General features: G+C 43.8%; 1 protein-coding gene across 3 annotated transcripts in view; it reads right to left on the reverse strand.

Annotated features, from left to right (window-relative positions):
• Positions 1–20,842, reverse strand: part of ptpro (protein tyrosine phosphatase receptor type O) — a 45,204-nt gene that overhangs the window by 21,111 nt on the left and 3,251 nt on the right. For all 3 annotated transcript variants that reach the window (XM_085385903.1, XM_085385902.1, XM_085385901.1), the window contains exons 2-13: positions 13,992–14,253; positions 8,662–8,817; positions 7,585–7,737; positions 6,768–7,289; positions 6,528–6,689; positions 6,179–6,375; positions 5,930–6,050; positions 5,624–5,817; positions 5,427–5,538; positions 4,630–4,793; positions 3,072–3,192; positions 1,828–1,964 (exon numbers count right to left, since the gene is read on the reverse strand). In XM_085385903.1, coding sequence (XP_085242029.1) covers positions 1,828–1,964; positions 3,072–3,192; positions 4,630–4,793; positions 5,427–5,538; positions 5,624–5,817; positions 5,930–6,050; positions 6,179–6,375; positions 6,528–6,689; positions 6,768–7,289; positions 7,585–7,737; positions 8,662–8,817; positions 13,992–14,253 — 2,301 coding nt within the window. The remainder of the gene's footprint in view (positions 1–1,827; positions 1,965–3,071; positions 3,193–4,629; positions 4,794–5,426; positions 5,539–5,623; positions 5,818–5,929; positions 6,051–6,178; positions 6,376–6,527; positions 6,690–6,767; positions 7,290–7,584; positions 7,738–8,661; positions 8,818–13,991; positions 14,254–20,842) is intronic.

The raw sequence follows: 20,842 nt of genomic DNA on the forward strand, positions 1-20,842 counted from the left end.
GGAGCACAGCTGGAAACAGCTGTAAGTTTCCTGCTGTCAGAGGCTTTGGGTTCTAACGTGCAGATGACCCGAGAGGTTGTGGTCAAATCATCCAAATGCATCACAGGCAGAAAATTTTTTTCTCTCTTTTTAAAAGTAAAGTAGGATTTATTTCCAAAATAAAAGATTTATTTCACTTTTAAGCTTTCTAATGAGATTAGCTGCAACTGATCCACATAAACACCAACTCGCACCAGCAAACACAGGTGCTGAGCGGCTCTTTGGGACATCATTTTGCTTTCATGATAAAAAAAAACTTCCGCCTGCAGACGGTAAACCAGCCATTACACTGAAAGGACGTTAAAAAACAACAAAACACAGTCAGGGATGAAAGCTCGATACGGGAAGAAAACCATGTTTTCTAAACTCTTCTCCTATAGACTTTAAGACTGACAGACGCTCAAAAAATCTGATCAGAAATCAGCTGATTTTTTTCCTTTCAGATGCGAAACAACAGATTTCCCAATTGTTTGCCATTTGTCATTATTTAACTGCTTAAAGGGATATACGCCAGCTGTATAAAAATAATCTTGTTTTACTGTCCCAACAATATCAGGCCGATCGTGCTCTCTCCACCTCAGCTGGTGTGGGTCAAATGCAACCAATCACATCAGAGTCCTCACAGATCTGAGTTTGGTCTCAGACTGAAAGTGAAAAGTTTCAACTGGTTTATGGTGCTGAAGAGCTCGAGTTTTGGACCTCCTATAATTTGACGCTGACTCATCCTTTTATATATAATCTGATTCATTTCGAGACACCATGAAAGCTTTTCAACTCGCTGCAGGACACCCCGACCACAAGACCCAGGCATTTCATGACATGTCATCATGTTTTACTGCAGACTTCAGGCTTTGTGTGAGTTTGTTTTGAGTCAGTCTACTCTCAAGTTTTAAACAGCTAAAATAAAAGAAGGAAACAATCAACCATCTCCCTTAGATGTGAACTCACTCTATTCTGCTTTCAGCTTTGATCACACTTTCAGTTCTTTAATTAAAGCCGGCATCCAGCTCGTTAGCTTGGGAACAAACTAAATTTCAAGCCTGCAGGTAAAAACACGTGTTCAGCATCAGCAGCTCGTTATCTCTGCAAACCTGGTCCCCTGTGTCTGTGTCCGGGTTCATTACTGTGTTCAGGGAGCTTCAGTTTGGGATTATTGATTACTGCATTTTATTATTCTTTGGGTCACATGATCAGAAAACTGTTAATACAGATCCCATGTGGCCAATATGAAACAAATTCACCAGCCTGAGAGAGCCTCAATGAATTTATTCACGCTGATGCTCGAAGAAAACGTCTGCGACTTCTGTCATTCCTCCTCTTTGTTTCTACAGCAATTAAAATCTGATTTGCAAAAATCGAACTTTTTAGTTGTAGCAGCTAAAATGAGGCTTGGAGTTCCCCAGGGATCGATCCTCGGTCCTCACTCGATCTGTCTGGTTTATTTCTCATCAGCATGTTATCTCATCTCATGTTTAACAACTTCCACATTTCTGCGGGATTATCTCAGAAACTTTCAGATCAGCAAAACACAAAAGTAGTTCCTTTATTATTGATTTATCTGCGCATCACATTTTTATTTTCACAATTAACAAAAGTTTGGTTGACTTAATGTCTGAACAACATAGAAAAATCTTTGAAATGAATGAATTTGTATGAGTTAAAACAGAAAACACTTGCAGAGCTGAAACTAACTTGTAATCTCGCTCTTTTGTAATCCTTTCCTAATCGTCTCAGACCTGCAGCTGAGGCAATGAAAGCTGATATAGAGCATGGCTGAAGCACTTTTACCTTGAGCTGCTCCTTGCTGGCTTTGCTGGGTCTGCAGAGGACCTGGTAATAGTCGACCACTCCCTCCTCGGTCCACAGCAGAGTCACGGACGAGTGAGTGGCGTTGACGGCATACAGCGATCTGGGAGGAGCCGGCTCTGCAGGAAACAGCAGTGAAAACCCTTCACGAGAGCTTACAGTACAGGACGAACTGCAGTGGTGAACTGCAGGGCCGAGCCGAGCCGAAGCTTGCTAAAGACCCCGCACTTCCTCTGAGGAGGACTGAAATAGTCTGATACGCTCAGAAGGGGAAGTGGAGAAAATGAAGTTTCATGTTCACTCTGTGAGTCTGACCTCAGACCCACAGCACAGATTAACAAGCAGAGAGGCTGCCGCGCGGCGATCAGCACCGAGACGTCTTTCCCACTTACATCCTTCACGTTTTAAAACTCCTGCAGCCCAGTGTTTCATTTTCTCAATTATCTCTCTACAAACTGACAGAAACAGCAAACACGTTTTATACGTCATCCTATCACAAGGACAGAATTTTTACCCCCATGAAAAAGAAGTGCTGCACAGCTCTTCCAAACATCCTGGTTTTATTTTGGATGCTTACATTGTTGTAATTTGCACACAGGAACTAAAGTATTCCAAAAAAAAAAAAAAAAAGCCTGCTCAGTGTCTCACACTCATCTCCTAAATGATCCCAGCCCGTTCTGCTTTGGAGAACCTCTCAGGTTCCTCCAGATCTGCCCCCAGATCGTCCTCAACATACTTCAGTCTGACACGAAGGTGTCTCTTCTGCAGAAGTGGAATTGTTCTCAGTCTGCAGCCTCATTACTCAACATTATAACTTGATAATTTTCTAAATCCACCTCCTGCTTTATGAGCATAACGGATTCTTTTTCTCAGGTCTAAAGTGATTTCTTTGGTTTAATGCGTGATGCTTTCTCAGCAACAGCTCAAACTTTTACTGGAGTTTAATACTGAGTGTAATCCAGAAGCTAACCCTCCCTTTAACTCAATTTTACAGCTCTGAGAATTACAGAGTTAAAGGTCGGCCTTTCAGTGGGGTGAAAATATTGTTCAGTTATAGTGTACTAATATAAATCATTTATGCTTTCTCAAGAAAACTGGGATGATTCTTTTGAAAAAGCACTCTGGGAACTTTGGGGGAGTTAGTCTGTTAGCAGTGAATACCTTTGTATTCTTTGTTTTTCTTAGAGTTATTATATCTTTGTTAATTGCAGTGAATACTCGCTGACCCAGTTTGATGATGTTTGGCGTGGACGTGTTCCTGCTGCGCTCTGTGCATGCCGTCACCGTCAGGTTGTAGATGTCTCCAGGAGGCAGAGGGAGGCTTGCCCGCATCACATTCCGAGTCACCTGACACAGCACCACATGTAAACAACACGTAAACAACATGTAAATAACACTTGAACAGCGTGCACACAGTCAGTCCTGAGTGCCCCCTTCCTCCATCTGATAGGGTCATATTCTGCTCTGCCTCTGTCCCACGCGGAGCTGCTGAAAGATTAACAGTGCAGGTATTTTCCTAAAATATCTTTTTAATCTGCCCTGAATAAAACTAAAAATATCCCTGCAGTAAATCCTCACAGCTGTCTGTGTCTCCGTTTAGTCACTGTGACCGTCTGCTTCCACCACGAACTAACGATTAAATATAAATGATCAGCTCTGAGTGTGGAAGCTTCATTAAACTTCTGCAGACCTGCTGACTCAGTCTTTGTACTCTTATATCTAATTATAATTTTAAATTACATTCAACCTCAAAGACCGAACAGACTGTATATAAAAGATGGACATCACCAATGTGACATTAGCCATTGCTTTGCAAAGCCATGTCCTCTAACCTCCAGCAGAGGCCCCAGCAGTGATGGAGTCCGCAGAAACTCTCAGGTTACATCATTAGGGGTGTGGCCTCTTTGACTGACAGGTGGCTGTAGCTGCCAGCTGTCAGTTAGGCTTACATTTAGCAAACTGGACCTCTGGACTGTGTTTGTGTTGTTGGAGTCTTTTGGAGCATTTTTAATGACATTATCTGACCAATAATAAAGCTGCTGTGAGGTTATTATAGAGACAAACTTTGCTAAACAATGCTAACCAAGTTAGCTAGCATTAGATGATAACTTAGCATTCCACCCTCTTATCCAAACAAAACAAACATTTTAAGAAACAAGAAAACAACGAGCTGGCGCCCAGAATGCTAACAAAACTAATGAATGATGTCATGGTGGCTATGCTCATCTTTTATATACACATTTGACCACATTTGGAAAAGGAAGTGTAATTTTTGGTTTCAGTCCCCGAGGTCAATGCTCATTACTGAGATTTCTATTTCACATAAATTCTTCAAAATAAAGTTACATTTCTCTTGTTTGTTGTGTTTTTGTAAGCTGGTTTAATTGTTTACACATTTATCAGAACTATTAGTAGCAATCTAGTAGAAATGAAGACTGCTTAACATCCTGAATATAGTTGACATCTACACGCCATTTGTATACACTCTCAATTAAACCTCCAACATGGCTTGGGACCCTCAGACACTTGATCACAGAAGCGAGCTCAGGCTACGGTGGTAATTGGACTCGTAGAGCAGCGACGTCTGCAGGTCATTCTCCTGCTGCTAATCAGACCATCGAACCAACCCGAAGGAGAGAGTCAATAACAGCTCCGCTCGACCCTGAAATAATGAGCTGCTGCTGGAGACACACTCATCACCACACAAACGCACAAATACACCTAAAACAGCGAGAACGTGTCTCAGAGTGTCGTGAACACCTAGACAGATGTGTCTGGACTCACGTCAACGGAGTACGTCTTCTCCGGTCCCTTCTTCCCGACAGCGACCACTTGCCAGTGCAGCATCCTTGAGTGCGACAGGTCAATGAAGAGCTCGCCGTATGTCCAGCGGACGTACAGAACGCCATGAGAGTAATCCACAGAGGAGATGTGAGGCGCCTCGGGAGCTGAGAGGAGGAAGAGGAAGGAGACCTGCATCATACGTTTGCAGACACATTAAAGATGTGCCGTCTGGATCTTCACAAGAAATATCAGCAAATAAAAGCCAAAATTTAAAAAAAAAAAAAACGTAAGAAACAATAAAAATTTATGCGTTTTGTTCTTCATCTGTGAGCTGCATTATCAGTAAACCCAGAAAAAGATATAAAATAAAAACAAAATGAATTAGATCATTAAAAATATACATTTATTTTATTTATTTCTATTTTTATGCATAAATTTTAAATTGTATATTTATTGTATTATTTCAGGGAGTGACCAAATTGAGTAATATTTAAACAAAATTTTAAAAAAAATTTAAAATGTTGAACACTAAAATGTGTTTTAATTTTGCATGTTTTTATTTCTTAATTTATTTTTTATTTATTTTTAGAGCTGATGGATGAATACAGAAGAATAAAAAATATTCATGAAGAAAAAATGGCTTGAAATTATGTGTCTAAATGTCTCTTTATATAAAAACTAAATAAATCAGTAAAAACAAATTTAAAAGTCTATTTATTCTATTTTTAAGTCTAAGTGTGTTTGCTGGATCCTGGCCCAGCCTCCCTCGCAGCGTCCTTGCAGCGGTGAGGCATTACCTGTGACGAAGCTCACGGTGGAGCTTTCGCAGCAGCTGAGCGGTGGGTCACCCCACGTCACCATGGAAACACGGAAATTATAATACCAGGCAGGCAGCAAGTCAGTCACCCTCTGAGAGGAAATAGAGACAAATACGGTGAGGTGGACGTGGCATGGTGCCATGAAATGTTTCCTGTGACGGAGACAGACTGGTTACCACTGAGGCGATGACGGAGGCGGTGGCGGCGATCTCGTAGTAGGTGGTCCACTCAGAGGCAAGCGTGACGGGGTTGAAGAAGAAGGTCTGCAACACGTATTTCCTGAAGGCAACGTGGTATGGACGCTGCCAGCTGAGGATCACCGCCGTTGGACTCAGGGGGTAAACGGTGAGCTCGCGCACGCCGGTGGGCTCTGACACAGCACACCGACACAGGCGGGATTTAAGAGTGGAACAGGAAGAACAGGAGCAGTGAACAGGAAGTGGGACTGAAAAAGACGCATAAAGTGATAAAGTGACGCTCACCGATATCGATGATGACGGGCTCCGACGGCGGGCTGATCAGGGGTCCATTGGTGTGATAGACGACCACCCGGTATTGAGCACCCGGCGTCAGGTTGGTGATGATGTCACTCGTCGAGTTTTCCTGTGATTATATAGTTAAACACATATATATGTATTAAAAATTTTTTTTTATTATTTATTCAAAAGACCCCCCCCCCTGTGTGAGCTTCAATCTGCGGTGCGCGGCCAGTGATGAGTGCCGTGCCATACCTCACTGCAGTAGGTGTTCTCCATCCTCTGGCTCAGGCTGGGCTTCAGGCAGGTGGTGGAAACCACTGACACCAGGCTCCCATTGTGGTTCTGTGACGATGGCGCCCAGGAGATGGCAGCGGTGCTCGAGTCCAGCAGCCTGACGCTAACGGCTTGAGGACGCTCTCGCAGGTCCTCCAGCAGCTCGCCGCTGGGACCTGTAACCATTAATAAACCAGCGAAGGAGCAGGTCAACAGGAAGTGGATTACGTTAACAATGACAACACTAGAACAAAGATGCATTTGATTGAATCCATCCTTTATTGCCACACGCTGCTGCATGCGCCATAATCACTTCCTGTACACTTACTGAGGTAGAAGGTGAAGGCAGTGTCGCCACTGCTCTCTCGGGACTCGCAGTCTCCAGACGAGCTCAGTGTGGTCACTTGCACACGGTATATTCCCGGCTCCGTTAACTCTGTAAAGAACTCGTGAGTGCTTTCATCCACCGTCGCTGTTTCTGTCGAGTTACCTGAGGAGCAGAGCGAGAGGTTCAGATGTCAACACGGGAACATCTGAGATGTTCTTTATTCAGCTGCTTCCTGCTTACCATCTCTGTAGATGTAGACGTTGAAACCGTCGTAGCTGGTGGGTGGGCGCGGTGGCAGCCAGCGCAGTTCCAAAAGGATTGGCGGAAGCCTGGTGGGCAGGACAGAAGGCTCGGCAGGGAGTGCCATGGCCGAGCCCGGCTCGTTGGAGTCTTCGTACTCGGGCAGCACGCCATTAACGAACTCCTCATCCTTGTCGGCAGGAGATGGCTCCGTCGGATCCAGCCAGTAGCTCGAAGGCTCTGCCTCCTCCGTGCGGCTGTTGTTCACATCAATGGGGGCGCTCACCGTCAACACTTTTGTGGAGTTGAAGGGGGCGTAAGTGACTCCTATTACCTCATCTGAGGTATTCTCCTCAGCCTGGGTCTCCTCCTCCTCCCGCTCCTCCATCAGTGGGACGTCCCGGGCCTGGCGGGGGGATCGCTGCCCACTATCATGTGGGAGCATGTCGGGGAGCTGACCTGGAGCTGCCCTCTGGCTCAAATGGATGATCTTATAGGAGATGTTGAGGGGAGGGTGGGGCACTGGGGGGAGAGAGGGGAGTGAATTATTCTGAGCAGGAAATGGCTAGTCAGCTCGCCAGACGAAGCTCCTCCCGTCTCATCATACATCACTGTTTAAAAAAATGAGGCAGCAGGTCCTCGCTGGAGGCCTCTGAACCGGGCTGCCATGTTCTCCAGACCTGATCACTGTATTTACTAAGGCAACGATTCCTGAAAGTAGAACTTAGAGCTTCATGCAGGAAGGTCTGCCTCAGAGCCAATCTAATCTACTCAGTACAGAGCAAGCACTGGACTCTCACAGTGGGAGGGGCCTCACCTGTCCGATGATGCAGCGGTGTGTGAGTGATGTCACTGTGGGTCACCAGTGCAGTTTGGTACACGGTGGCCTCTGAGATCAGCTGGAAGGTGATGTTTCGGTAACACATCCCCGGTAACCAGTGCTTAAACACTGTCTTCCCCCTGTAGAAATCTACAAACAACAAGCAGAAAGAAACTGTTAGCACAAAAACACTCTCTTTATTCCTGGAGCTGTGTTAACATCTGTCAGCAGTCAGGACATGAACACCAAAGCACTGAGCGACTATGAGTCTGGAGCAGCTGAAATCAGGTCTGGTCTTTCTCACTCACTATGTGTTAATAGACCCCTCAGCACTGAATCATACTTGTTATTAATCTCTGGCTCTCTTCCACAGCATGTCTTTTACACTGTCTTCCTTCTCACTCCCCCAACCGGTCGCAGCTCCCTGAGCCTGGTTCTGTCAGAGGTTTCTTCCTGTTAAAATGGAGTTTTTTCTTCCCACTGTCGCCAAAGTGCTTGCTCATAGGGGGTCATATGATTGCTAGGTTTTTCTCTGTGTGTATTATTGTAGGGTCTACCTTACAATATGAAGTGCCTTGAGGCGACTGTTGTTGTGATTCGGTGCTTTATAAATAAATTGAATTGAATTGAAATGGAGTTCCTCGGGGGTCAATCCTGGGTCCTCTTTCCTTTATATTTGCCTCCACTGAGGTGTGTGCAGGTAAACTTGAAATAACTTGGTTCAGCTCAATTTAGTTTTATTTATATATAACACCAAATCACAACATCAGTTGTCTCAAGCCGCTTTAAGTGGAATAACGTGCTTTCAGAAATGCTTTCCATTAGAGAAAGGCAAGGGCGCACCAGAGTTCCCCGGAGGATTTCTACCCAATCAGAATCTTCAGTTTGGAAGGGGCCGGGCATTTATTCAGACAGACACATTCTTCTATCGCTACTCACGTGCCTTCACCTCCCAGTGAGACTGTGAACTACAATAACTGTCCTCACATTCAGGCAGAAGGCTCATATTGGTTTACAAAACACTAAATTACACTAAATAGCACCCACTCATACAAACAGAATGAAATGTTCTACCTTTATAGAGCATCGATCGGCGCTCCTGTCCTTCAGCGTAGCTGATGTTGACTCTGCTGAAGACGTTTCTGGTCGGAGGATCGATTTCAAACACCACGCCAGTCTCTGGAGCCTCCTTATAGTCCAATATCTGAGCGCTGCGGACAGGAAGCGGCTCTGAGGAGACAAACAAAACTGAGTCGAACATCACGATCACAGAACTACAGAACAGAGATGTAAGCCCTTTATTTGAACTACATGTCTAATATGCAAAATTTAAAAAATAATAACATTTTCCTAATCCTTGCAACAACAGGTTTTTTTAAGGAGAATTATCCTCATGTTGAGGATAATTCTCCTTCATATACAGGGAGTGCAGAATTATTAGGCAAGTTGTATTTTTGAGGAATAATTTTATTATTGAACAACAACCATGTTCTCAATGAACCCAAAAAACTCATTAATATCAAAGCTGAATGTTTTTGGAAGTAGTTTGTAGTTTGTTTTTAGTTTTAGCTATTTTAGGGGGATATCTGTGTGTGCAGGTGACGATTACTGTGCAGAATTATTAGGCAACTTAACAAAAAACAAATATATACCCATTTCAATTTATTTTTACCAGTGACACCAATATAACATCTCCACATTCACAAATATACATTTCTGACATTCAAAAACAAAACAAAAACAAATCAGCGACCAATATAGCCACCTTTCTTTGCAAGGACACTCAAAAGCCTGCCATCCATGGATTCTGTCAGTGTTTTGATCTGTTCACCATCAACATTGCGTGCAGCAGCAACCACAGCCTCCCAGACACTGTTCAGAGAGGTGTACTGTTTTCCCTCCTTGTAAATCTCACATTTGATGATGGACCACAGGTTCTCAATGGGGTTCAGATCAGGTGAACAAGGTGGCCATGTCATTAGTTTTTCTTCTTTTATACCCTTTCTTGCCAGCCACGCTGTGGAGTACTTGGACGTGTGTGATGGAGCATTGTCCTGCATGAAAATCATGTTTTTCTTGAAGGATGCAGACTTCTTCCTGTACCACTGCTTGAAGAAGGTGTCTTCCAGAAACTGGCAATAGGACTGGGAGTTGAGCTTGACTCCATCCTCAACCCGAAAAGGCCCCACAAGCTCATCTTTGATGATACCAGCCCAAACCAGTACTCCACCTCCACCTTGCTGGCGTCTGAGTCGGACTGGAGCTCTCTGCCCTTTACCAATCCAGCCACGGGCCCATCCATCTGGCCCATCAAGACTCACTCTCATTTCATCAGTCCATAAAACCTTAGAAAAATCAGTCTTGAGATATTTCTTGGCCCAGTCTTGACGTTTCAGCTTGTAAAGTAAAGTAAAGTAAGTAAAATTTTATTTATATAGCACATTTCTAGATAGAGATCACAAAGTGCTTTACAAGATATAACAGATTAAAAAGACAAAATACAAACAAAGTTAGCAAAAGGCAGTTTTAAAAAGATGTGTTTTTAGCTGTTTTTTAAAAGTAATCAATGAATCAGCGGATCGTAAGTCCTGAGGAAGGGAATTCCACAGTCTGGCGGCCACAGTAGCAAAAGCTCTATCACCCCTAGTTTTCAGTCTCGTATACTGAATGACAAGTAGGCCCTGACTACTCGACCTCAGGGACCTACTAGGGGCATAGGGCTGTAAAAGTTCAATGATATATGGTGGTGCTTGTTGTTGAAGAGCCTTGAAAGTTAAAACCAAAATCTTAAACTGGACTCTAAATTCAACAGGAAGCCAATGTAACTGCATGAGCAACGGTGTTATATGTGAAAATTTAGAAGCTTTCGTCAAAAGTCTTGCTGCAGCATTCTGAACGATCTGCAGACGCTCCAAAGAACCTTTATTTAAACAAGTAAACAGGGAATTGCAATAGTCCAGTCGTGAAGAGATAAAAGCATGAATAACAATCTCCAGTTCGGTATAGGATATAATAGAGCTCAATTTAGAAATATTTCTTAAATGATAAAAGCAAGACCGAACAAGAGATTTAACATGACTATCTAACGTAAGAGCAGGATCAAGGATAATCCCTAAGTTCCTGACAGATGGTTTTACAAACGTTGAAAGAGAACCAAGAGCATTTATTATACTGGGTATATGTCTATCTGGGGCACATAAGAGGACTTCGGTTTTACTTTCATTTAGTTGGAGGAAGTTTTCAGCCATCCAGCCTTTAATGGTTTCCAAGCACACATTTAAAAGCCGCAGCTTAGAAGCCTCTTCCGGTTTAAAAGATATATAGAGTTGGATATCGTCTGCATAACAATGGTAACAAATATCCTCAAAAGGGCTCAAAATGTGCTGAAGAGGGAGTAAATAAACTAAAAACAGTAATGGCCCTAGCACAGAGCCTTGTGGCACACCAAAAGACAGGGACGCAGAAGATGATCTATACTTAGAAACTGCCACAGAAGAATATCGTTCAGAGAGATACGAGGAGAACCATTTCAATGCAGTCCCAGAGACACCAACCCAGTGTTTCAGCCTGTTAAGTAAAATATAGTGGTCAACAGTATCAAAGGCCGACGTAAGATCCAACATTAAGAGAACAGAACAGGTAGCTCCATGCCCTCCTGGGTTTTAATTGCACCTTAGAACACATATGCATCAACACTACAATGAGCGGGTGGAGGGAGGTTTGGAGTCTTCTCCCACCCCCATTCTCTGCGGCCTGCTGGAGCGGGAGGGCTAGTAGGAAGAGTTGGCCGTCCGACTGCGGTCTGGGGTGTGGGGCCTCCCTGCTGCTGCGGAGTCGGGGTGGTCTGCCTCTCCCCACCGCAGGGAAAAGGGTAACACCACCTGGGTCTGGGTGCAATTCCCCCCTCCAGGGGCAAGGGTACCTAGACCCGGTTTGTAGAGTACGCTTGGGGAGTGTGATTGTGTGTACAGCGTCTCTTTATGTCTGTCTCCACGTTGGTTGAGTGTGGAGTGAGTGCATATGAGAGCATGAGGGTGGGAATGGATGTTTGTGTCTGTGTGCGCCTGTATGTCTGTGTCTATATGTCAGGTTGGGTATCAGACGCCACCTCTCTGGGGACACCTCAGGCCCTCCAAGGTTTGGAGGCCTATCTCCACCCACCACCACTTCCCCTGCCGGTGGCGGACTCCCTCAGGTGTCGGTGTGTTGGTGGTTCTTTGTGTCTGGGGGTGGGCGTCCGGGTACACACCGGCTCACTCCTTGGCGGCCGCTTGTCGGGGCCTGGGGCCTGGGGCTCGCTCGGGCCCCTTTGGAGGTGGGGTGCCCCCGGCCTCTCGGCCTGGGGCTCGGTCACTCAGGCACAGCTGGGGGCCGGCGGAGCTCACGGGCGTGTCACTGCAACTCCCCCTGACTTCTGCTCCGCGGCTGCTGGGCGAGCCCTCATCTGGGACTCTCCTCAGCTCTTACTGGAACAGTGGCGCGGCTGCCCCTCTGTTGGTCTTCCATGGTCTCTTGTGTTCTGGGGGCCTCTGGATGTCTGGAGTTTTGATCTCCTCCATACCCGCTTCACACCCTGGAGGACGGGGCTGTGGCCCCCCCACACTCCCTAGCAGATCATTACATGGAGAAACCTTTGGAATGCAAGCATGCTGATCCACACAGGTATGCACACATGGGTATTCACAGACGCGGACTAAAGCTTTCTTGGCTGCTGCCTCAAAGCACATTGTGCGCTGTCTATCTTGCGTGCTGCACAATATCGTTTATTATTTAGTAAATATTGATATCTATGACTAGCTAGTTTATTGTGATGGTGCTTTGTTTTCTCTATTATTATGTTGCTCTTTGTTGTTTGCTGTCTCCTCTGTTTGTTTTTTTTGTTTTTTTTTTCTCCATACAGGTGACCCAGGAGTTCTTTTTTTTTTTTTTTTTCTCTCTCTTCCCCCCCTTCTCACCGTCTCTTCTTCCCTTTGGTTTTCTTTCTTTCTCTCCCCCTCTTTCTCTCATTCATTCCCCCTGTCCTATTTATTAAAAAAAAAAAAAAAAAAAAAAGAACAGAACATTTACCTGCATCGCTTTGTAACAAAATGTCATTAGAAACTCTAAGAAGGGCTGTTTCAGTGGAATGAACTTTACGAAAGCCAGATTGAAATTTGTCGAAAATACTATATTTATCTAAAACTGCTGTAAGCTGCTTAGCCACGATCTTCTCTAGAATCTTAGCAATTAACGGAATTTTTGAGATCGGTCTATAATTGCTAGTGAGAGATGGGTCCAGCATATACATCCCTTGTTAAAAAAAGCCTAACAGCAGTTTTAAAATAGGCAGGGACTATGCCCGAGGCCAAGGAGGTATTAATTATAGTAAGAATACAGGGACCAGTAGAGTAAAAGACATTTTTAAATAATGATGCAGGTAAAAAATCAAGAGAGCAAGAGGATAATTTTGTTGCCTTGTGTGTCTTGTTCAGTGGTGGTCGTCTTTCAGCCTTTCTTACCTTGGCCATGTCTCTGAGTATTGCACACCTTGTGCTTTTGGGCACTCCAGTGATGTTGCAGCTCTGAAATATGGCCAAACTGGTGGCAAGTGGCATCTTGGCAGCTGCACGCTTGACTTTTCTCAGTTCATGGGCAGTTATTTTGCGCCTTGGTTTTTCCACACGCTTCTTGCGACCCTGTTGACTATTTTGAATGAAACGCTTGATTGTTCGATGATCACGCTTCAGAAGCTTTGCAATGTTGAGACTGCTGCATCCCTCTGCAAGATATCTCACTATTTTTGACTTTTCTGAGCCTGTCAAGTCCTTCTTTTGACCCATTTTGCCAAAGGAAAGGACGTTGCCTAATAATTATGCACACCTGATATAGGGTGTTGATGTCATTAGACCACACCCCTTCTCATTACAGAGATGCACATCACCTAATATGCTTAATTGGTAGTAGGCTTTCGAGCCTATACAGCTTGGAGTAAGACAACATGCATGAAGAGGATGATGTGGACAAAATACTCATTTGCCTAATAATTCTGCACTCCCTGTATGCTCCTGTATTACACATAATCAATTAAACAAACCTCAACCACTTTTAAAGCTTAAATCTACAGAATAATCCAGATAAATCAGACTTTTACAGCATTGACTTCTGCAGTCACCGATGATGATCAAGCTAAGAGAATTTGAAGGTAAAAACAGTCTGCTGATTATTTCAGTTGATCGTTTAACTGGTTTTAAAAACATCAGAAAACATCAGAAATGTCCAAAATGACGTTCCAGGTTATTAAAAATGGAAAGCAGTGACTCTCAGGTTTATTTCCTGTAAAGGCCAGCAGCTAAACATGGTGCGATCCTGTAATATCAGAATCAGTGATTTTGAACCCCCAACCCCGTGATTGGAGAGGTTCTTACTCGTGAGCACGGCAACTGTCTTCATGGGGCGGGACCAAGCCTGTCCCCGTCTGAGCAGCAGCCCCACCGTGTAGCAGAGGCCGTGGAAGGAGGCGTTGTACAGCAGAGGCTCGCTGGTGTTTACGAACTGGATCAGGATGGTTCGAGGTTCTCCAGAGATCTGCACCGCATACGCCGTGACGTTCTCCTGCAGGTCTGAGCTATCCAAAGTCGCCACAATCAAACCTTCGTCGTTTACGGTCGCCTGGAACGCCGTCATGCTCTGAAAAAGAAAAATGTGAGCAAACAAAGAGGTTAAAGTTTATTTCAGCTTAGATGAAGCAGCTCCTTTCACTCTGACCCGCTGAGCTCTGGTGAGGCCCAAACGCACTGGATCCTGCCCCTCAACAGGATTCCCAGAATAGGCCAATCAGAAGAAAGTGGGCTCTCGGATAGGGGTTATTAAAGAGACAGCTTTGTTTAGATAAAGAAGGATTATTATTAACTGTGAATAATGCAGAGCAGCTCTGGTGGAGTCCAGGAAGAAACATGGAACAGAACATGATTTATTTCTGAAAGTTAAGAAATCAAAAGTGAAAACAGCTCAAAAGCTGCACAGCCTCTCACACTTGCCAACAGCCAGCCGTCAGTTTTACCCCCTGCAGTCTCAGTGTCCATGAATATGATTTCCCATCATGCTTTGGCCCCAGAGCTCTAAGAATCAGGCCAAAGAGAAAGAGAAGACACAACACTGAGGATGCAGAGAGGGCTCCCATTGGCTGGTGATCAATTAATGACCAATATTAAACACGTTTGACTGGGTGAAGAGGAGCCTCAGACTGAGCATCGGAGTTCCCGTAATCTCGGCCTGTTTTATTCTATTCTCTTCTTTCTGAGCGCAAAGATGATTTGTGTTCTTGTCTCTCCTGTCCTGAGCTGAGCAGGCTGGTCTGCCTTCGTTAAATCTGACATCAGGAGGTCGACTCCCCGCCAAGCACCATCCGTGTGCATAAAGGTCACGCTGCTGATTGAATCACATGATCACAGCACCACACATTTCATTCAGTTACAACCCACTATTTGATACTGGTCACTGATTGGTTCCTGGTCTGAAACAGGAGATGTCAGCTGATTCCACCTTAAAGGAGTTTTTTTTTTCTTCCTGATGATAAAACCATACAGAAGTGTCAAACTAATTCTTGGATTCGTGTGTTTTGGTTCTGTGTATTTATTGTGCCGTCAGTTTCCATGTATCTTATCTAAGAGCGGCTGCGCTCCGGCTGAGGTCGGATCGGTCGGTTAGAGCCTGTGTTTCCTGTTTGTGGATCAGCAGCAGCTCAGTGACACGATTGCCTACAGCAGCTTCATGAAAGCACTGCGACCTGCTGTGACTGCGGAGCAGCAGATTATCCATCCGCACAGAACCTGACCCACATTTCAAACAGTCACGAACGTGTGCTGCACCGAGGCATGATGGAATCTACCCTGACACCGTGACGACGTTAAATATTCAGCGACAAACAGAGAAAGCGAAGCGGGTTAAATGTTAGTAAATGTAAAGTGTAGCAGGAGCTGACCTACATCCAGGAAGGAAACATTTCTGAACCTTTCAGCTGAGAACAACCATTATCCCAACTCCTCCATGCAGGACACAGGCTCTGGTTTTACTGTCTTTTTAGCGCTGTGCTTAATAAGAATACAGTGTAACCTCAATCTAGACTTTACAGACATTTGGATCGCTGAAAAAAAAAAACAAACCCTCAGGTTGAAAACATCAATTGAATTCTATTTAAAGAACACAAAAACACACTGTGTAAATACAGTATATATGATCTAAAAATGATAAAACTGTTATCATTCAGTGTTTCACACAAATTCTCTCAAAAAGCCATTAAAGAGATGAGGGAAATGTTCTGTATGATGTATGCAGAATCAAATAAAACTATCAGTTTTATCAAAGAGCCATCTTTGTAATTGCTGTGCCTGATATAAAACTTTTGTATTTTCCTTCAACTGCTGTTAAAACTCTCTGTGAACGACCTCCGCCTACGAAGCTTCACCTCCTCTAACAGCATGCCTCCACATTAGACTGTAGAAGATAAATCTCTCTCTCTCTCTCTATAGAAAGGAGGCAAATAAAAGCTCAGCCTACTCTGGTTTGGCCTTTTAAAATGCCAGGCCGGCACTCTGGCTTAATGACTGCTGTGGTACGGTATTTGGACAGAGCAGGTCCATAAAGATGGGAAGGGAGGTGGGGGAGGAGGTGCTGAGGTCTATTTGTGGAGTTAGATAAAGAAAAAGGAAGAACATAGGTTTGTTTGTGGAAAGGAAACTGACTGTGTGGTGCACCTCATGGCTCGATCCTGGGTCCTCCTCTTTTCTGTACTTACATCAACAGTACATCTAACTGAGCTTTTTCCTGTATGCAGGTGATACTCAACTGTACCTCTTTACTTTCCTGAAGCTGGAAGTCAGGGTATTTGGAGGAAGTTGGATGTTGGATCAAAATGAAATTGTTCTTCTGTCTGTCTAGGTTTTCTGTCATTAAGGTCACGATAATCTAAGGAGCTTGGAAAGCAAGCAGGTGGCAGGTGGACTTCTTTAAATTTCTTGAAGGCATTTCACCTCTTATTCAAGAGGTTTCTTCAGTTCTTAAAATGTGGAAAGTCTTAGCTATCTACAACCTTGTGGAGGTTGCCCTTATTTTGAAAAACAAAACTTTTTTTTTTAGAATTAATTCATGATTATGTCATTTTGTTTTGATTTGATTCATATGTGGAGCATGGCTTTCATTGTTTAGAGCTTAATCAATAACCTGATGGAGGTGGTAGATGAGCTGATCCTAATGGGAACACGAACCTCCAGAACATATTTAATCACAATCCACAAGCCGCTTTCTACTTTCTAAATTAAAGGGTACCTATTCTTTATTTTCTTATTATCTGTCGTGGATATATTGTTTCACTGTAGTACACCTCATAACCTCTGGGTGCTGCCCCTCTGCATGCCTGTGAAGTTAGTCAATCAGAAGATAGTGTGCTTTCAGGGAGAAGCTAAAACAGCTTGTTTCAGAGGACCAATTAAGGGGCTGCACCAATATCCAGTTCAAATTCCAAGAGTAAAAATAAGTTTCAAAATGAGCTGAATGTATATGTCAGCTTCACACAATCAAGTTTTGAAAACTTATTTTAGATGGCAAAAATTGATACTCAGATATTAATCAATACTTAAATTACAATCTGATCAGACAGCTATTCTGAGTTGAAAGAACCCCTCCCATCACTAACACTAGGCACAGCTTCAGGAGGAAGTTCAGAGGTCAGTGGACAGACCGGTTTGTCTTTATGACCGAAGCAGAAAAGTCGACCAGAAGCTGCACAGAAACAACCTTAAAGTACCAGTCACATAGTTACTGTTGTTACTTCTGTTGTTGTTTGTATTGTTCCAGTCTCTATTTAAAAGAAAAACACTAAAGCCTCTAATTTTTCCTGTGGTACTGCAGTATTCCCATATATGCAATACTCTCTTGGGGATCAGTGATGAGTTAGAAATTCAAGTATCGTGACAACCCGAGCTGTCGCCACATTGCAACCATCGACATCAGCCTGAGTGAGAGTGGAAGAGAAAATCCACACTGACTCATTCAAGGCTCCACTGCTCTGCTGTCGCCATGGCAACAGTGATGAAAGGAGCACCACGTTTAGGGTGGGTGGCGGCGCAGCAGGATTACCACGGAGACGCTGCAGAGCATGGGGGCTCAATGCTACTAATGTACCCCCAGCCCCCACATCGGGCCAGAATCACATGACCCCAGCTGTTTCACTGATCAGCGAGTTTGGTCAATAAGAAGATCCTCTGAGAGCCTGAACATCAAAACCTGCAACACATTTCCTCAGGTTATCTTTAGTTTCACCCACTGTTCACTCATTAACTGTCCAACTAATCCTACAGCTCCAAGAGCTACACACTCAGCACCGCTTACACTTTTCCAAAGAGAAAGGTTTTCGATTTCTCTGCAGATCACAGACTTTCTGAGGGTCAAGCACTGCCGTACATACTCAGACAGGAACAAAACAACATCAATGGTCTGTCAGCACTGATCAATTTTCTTTCAATCAATGTCTGTAACGACACACTGTAAATAAAAGATGGAAGCAGTCACTGGTTTTTGGACTCATCTTAGAAAAAACTGTATGGGAACAACATACAGACGCTGATGCCTGCTAATTGGTAACATCCAAATAAATTCCTAAAACTGGTGCTCAGACTTCCTGGATAGCCTGTTAGTACAGTAATCTCACAGCAGCCATATTATTGGTCTGATAAAGTAATTAAAAATGCTCCCAAAGGCTCCAACAGCACAAATATGGTCCAGAGGTCCAGTTAAGAGACTCAAATTAGTTGACATAAGGCAGGTTGCAGGTAGAGGCCACGCTTCTAATAATGCAAACTTTAAGCTCTAATGCAAGTTAATAAGGTGACTTACAATAATATTCTCCTCTTGTGCAGTTGTTTGTGTCTCTAACTCCTGATATAAACCCCAGATAAACTGTTAGTCTCCTTCTTCTCCTGTATATAGAACTGTGTCATCTGCGTATAGAGACGCTTTTCTTCTCATTCCTCTCTTTTACTTACTCTTATCTTTATTCCTTAACAAAAGTTTGGTACAGTTGTAATGAAGGGGGAAATTATCTATAGAGACCACAACACTTCTGTATCAGGCTGTAAACATGTTTATTTCTGCTGTAAAGTTTTTAACATTACAGTCTATGGAGACTGACTCACTGCTTTGGCCTCTGCTGGGTGCTAGAGGAACTGCAGGTTTTGGCTTCTATTAAACCAGGGGTGTCCAACTCCAGGCCTCAAAGGCCGGTGTCCAGCAGGTTTTAGATATCACCCTGGGTCAACACACCTGAATCAAATGATTAGTTCATTACCAGGCCTGTGGAGAACTTCAAGACATGTTGAGGAGGTAATTTAGTCATTTAAATCAGCTGTGTTGCATCAAAGACACATCTAAAGTCTGTAGGACACCAGCCCTTGAGGCCTGGAGTTGGACACCCCTGTATTAAACTGTGTTAATGATCAGGTCCTGATGAGTGTTTCTATTGTAAAACTTGTTCTGAACTTCTTACAACTGTAGGCTGATCATAAAAAAGATCAAAATTAAAGTAACACTAAAATTTCTAAATAATACAAATGAACTGAAAGAAGCAAACAGAGCGTAGAAACTAAAACTAAAAACACTGAATCCTCAGAGTTGTGTCAGGACACCAGCTCATCCTTTCATGAGGGGAAAGTGATTCTGAGTAAGTGAATGAATGTGACCCTGTGAATGGCTGCAGACGGACAGCCAACAGGGGGTGGAGCCAGGGGTCGGGAGGCTTCACCCTCAGGCAGCTGCCAGCATTATCATGCAAACCTGCAAAGCTGTGTGGAGGCAGGTGGGGAAGACGGGGGGGGGGGTGTTCTGGATGGGCTTTTTTCAGACTTTTATGGCTCACCTCAGACTTTTTGGCTTGATTAGAGCAGAGTAAATCTTCCCTTTTTTGAATGTAGTCTGGTGAGGGTAAATTTCATAACTCTAAAAACAACCTGAGCCTCACAACTTCTGCAGATTCCTCTTGACTCTATTTTTCCTGCGTGGAAAAGTTCAGCTTGGTGTTTTTTTCTGATGAAATCCAATCTGAGGCCTTTCCTTCATCATGTTTCTGGCCTCTCTCTTACAAGAGTGTTACACTAAAATCTCCACTTTTCTTTATGTAGCCTGGTGAGGCTCAGAGGTCTTTTCATGCGGTGCTTCCTTTCACCGGAATAACAAAAGATGGCTGACAGCTCTCTGCCTCATTCACAGAACAATGAGAACCTTTCCAACGAGCTCTCCAAAGCAGGTTCCCACAGAAGAAGCTGCTGCAACAACCAAACCGAATGAAGCGGAACGCAGAGGTACAAACATCGGGCATCAAACGCCGGGAAGCGAGTTTACGGCTCTCAAGATCTGTAAAAACACAGAAAGAGACTGAAAATGTTTTTCCCACACTTAAGAAGCTGGAACAGGGACTTGATTGGTTGATTATTTCAAGTACTATAACAAGCCTAATGAGGTAATGTGACCACAATAAGGTAAAATGTCCGACATTTAGGGCTGGGGCTCATTGCTGTAATCAAAAAATGGAGAAGAAACTTCTTATAAGTAAGTATCAACTCCAAAAGCTGCAGTTCCTCTAATGTCCATTAGGGAAGTTTGTCTTAACTCATGTGAAGACGCTCTGGTAAAGAACACGAGGAAGGAAACTAAAAGTTAACTTCTGGAATTAAATTCAACACGTTACTGTAAGTGATGTTTTTCTTGACCTTAAATGTGGACTGAGGGGTTCAGTGAACCTCATTTTCATCGCCTGTCACTAGAAAAGATCCAGAAGGATCTGCAGCTCCATATATATTTTAGATTCAACCAATCAGATGGCCCCATGTGAAACTGTGGACCAATCAATGACAATGCGTCCCTCCGTGGAGGCTTTCTGTTCTCACCGTCTGGATTCTGAAATGACACAGAGCTTCAGGGTGAAGTTGATCATTTTCAGTCCTTCATCAGATCCCAATGCATCATGGTGGTGGAGCTGGAGGTGGAGGAGCTTCTTTAGTGACCTTCCTAAACGTTTCATTAGAGCTCAGCAGGAAAAGTGGCGAATCACCTTCTCTTCATCAGCTCACCATAACCATCATCATGTGACTAACAACACGTAAAAGGTCCATCAGCTGATTACTCAATCAAAGCCAACAGGAAGCCTATCTTATTTATAAGACCTTTCAAAGTAAACGTTCCCATTAGTAGGGAGATAAAAACCCAAAGTCGAGCTGTGATAACTGTT

The sequence above is a fragment of the Rhamphochromis longiceps genome, linkage group LG17 (assembly GCF_057381845.1).
Source record: "Rhamphochromis longiceps isolate RC_006_pf linkage group LG17, R_longiceps_female_GT1.1, whole genome shotgun sequence".
Taxonomy (NCBI): Eukaryota; Metazoa; Chordata; class Actinopteri; order Cichliformes; family Cichlidae; genus Rhamphochromis; species Rhamphochromis longiceps.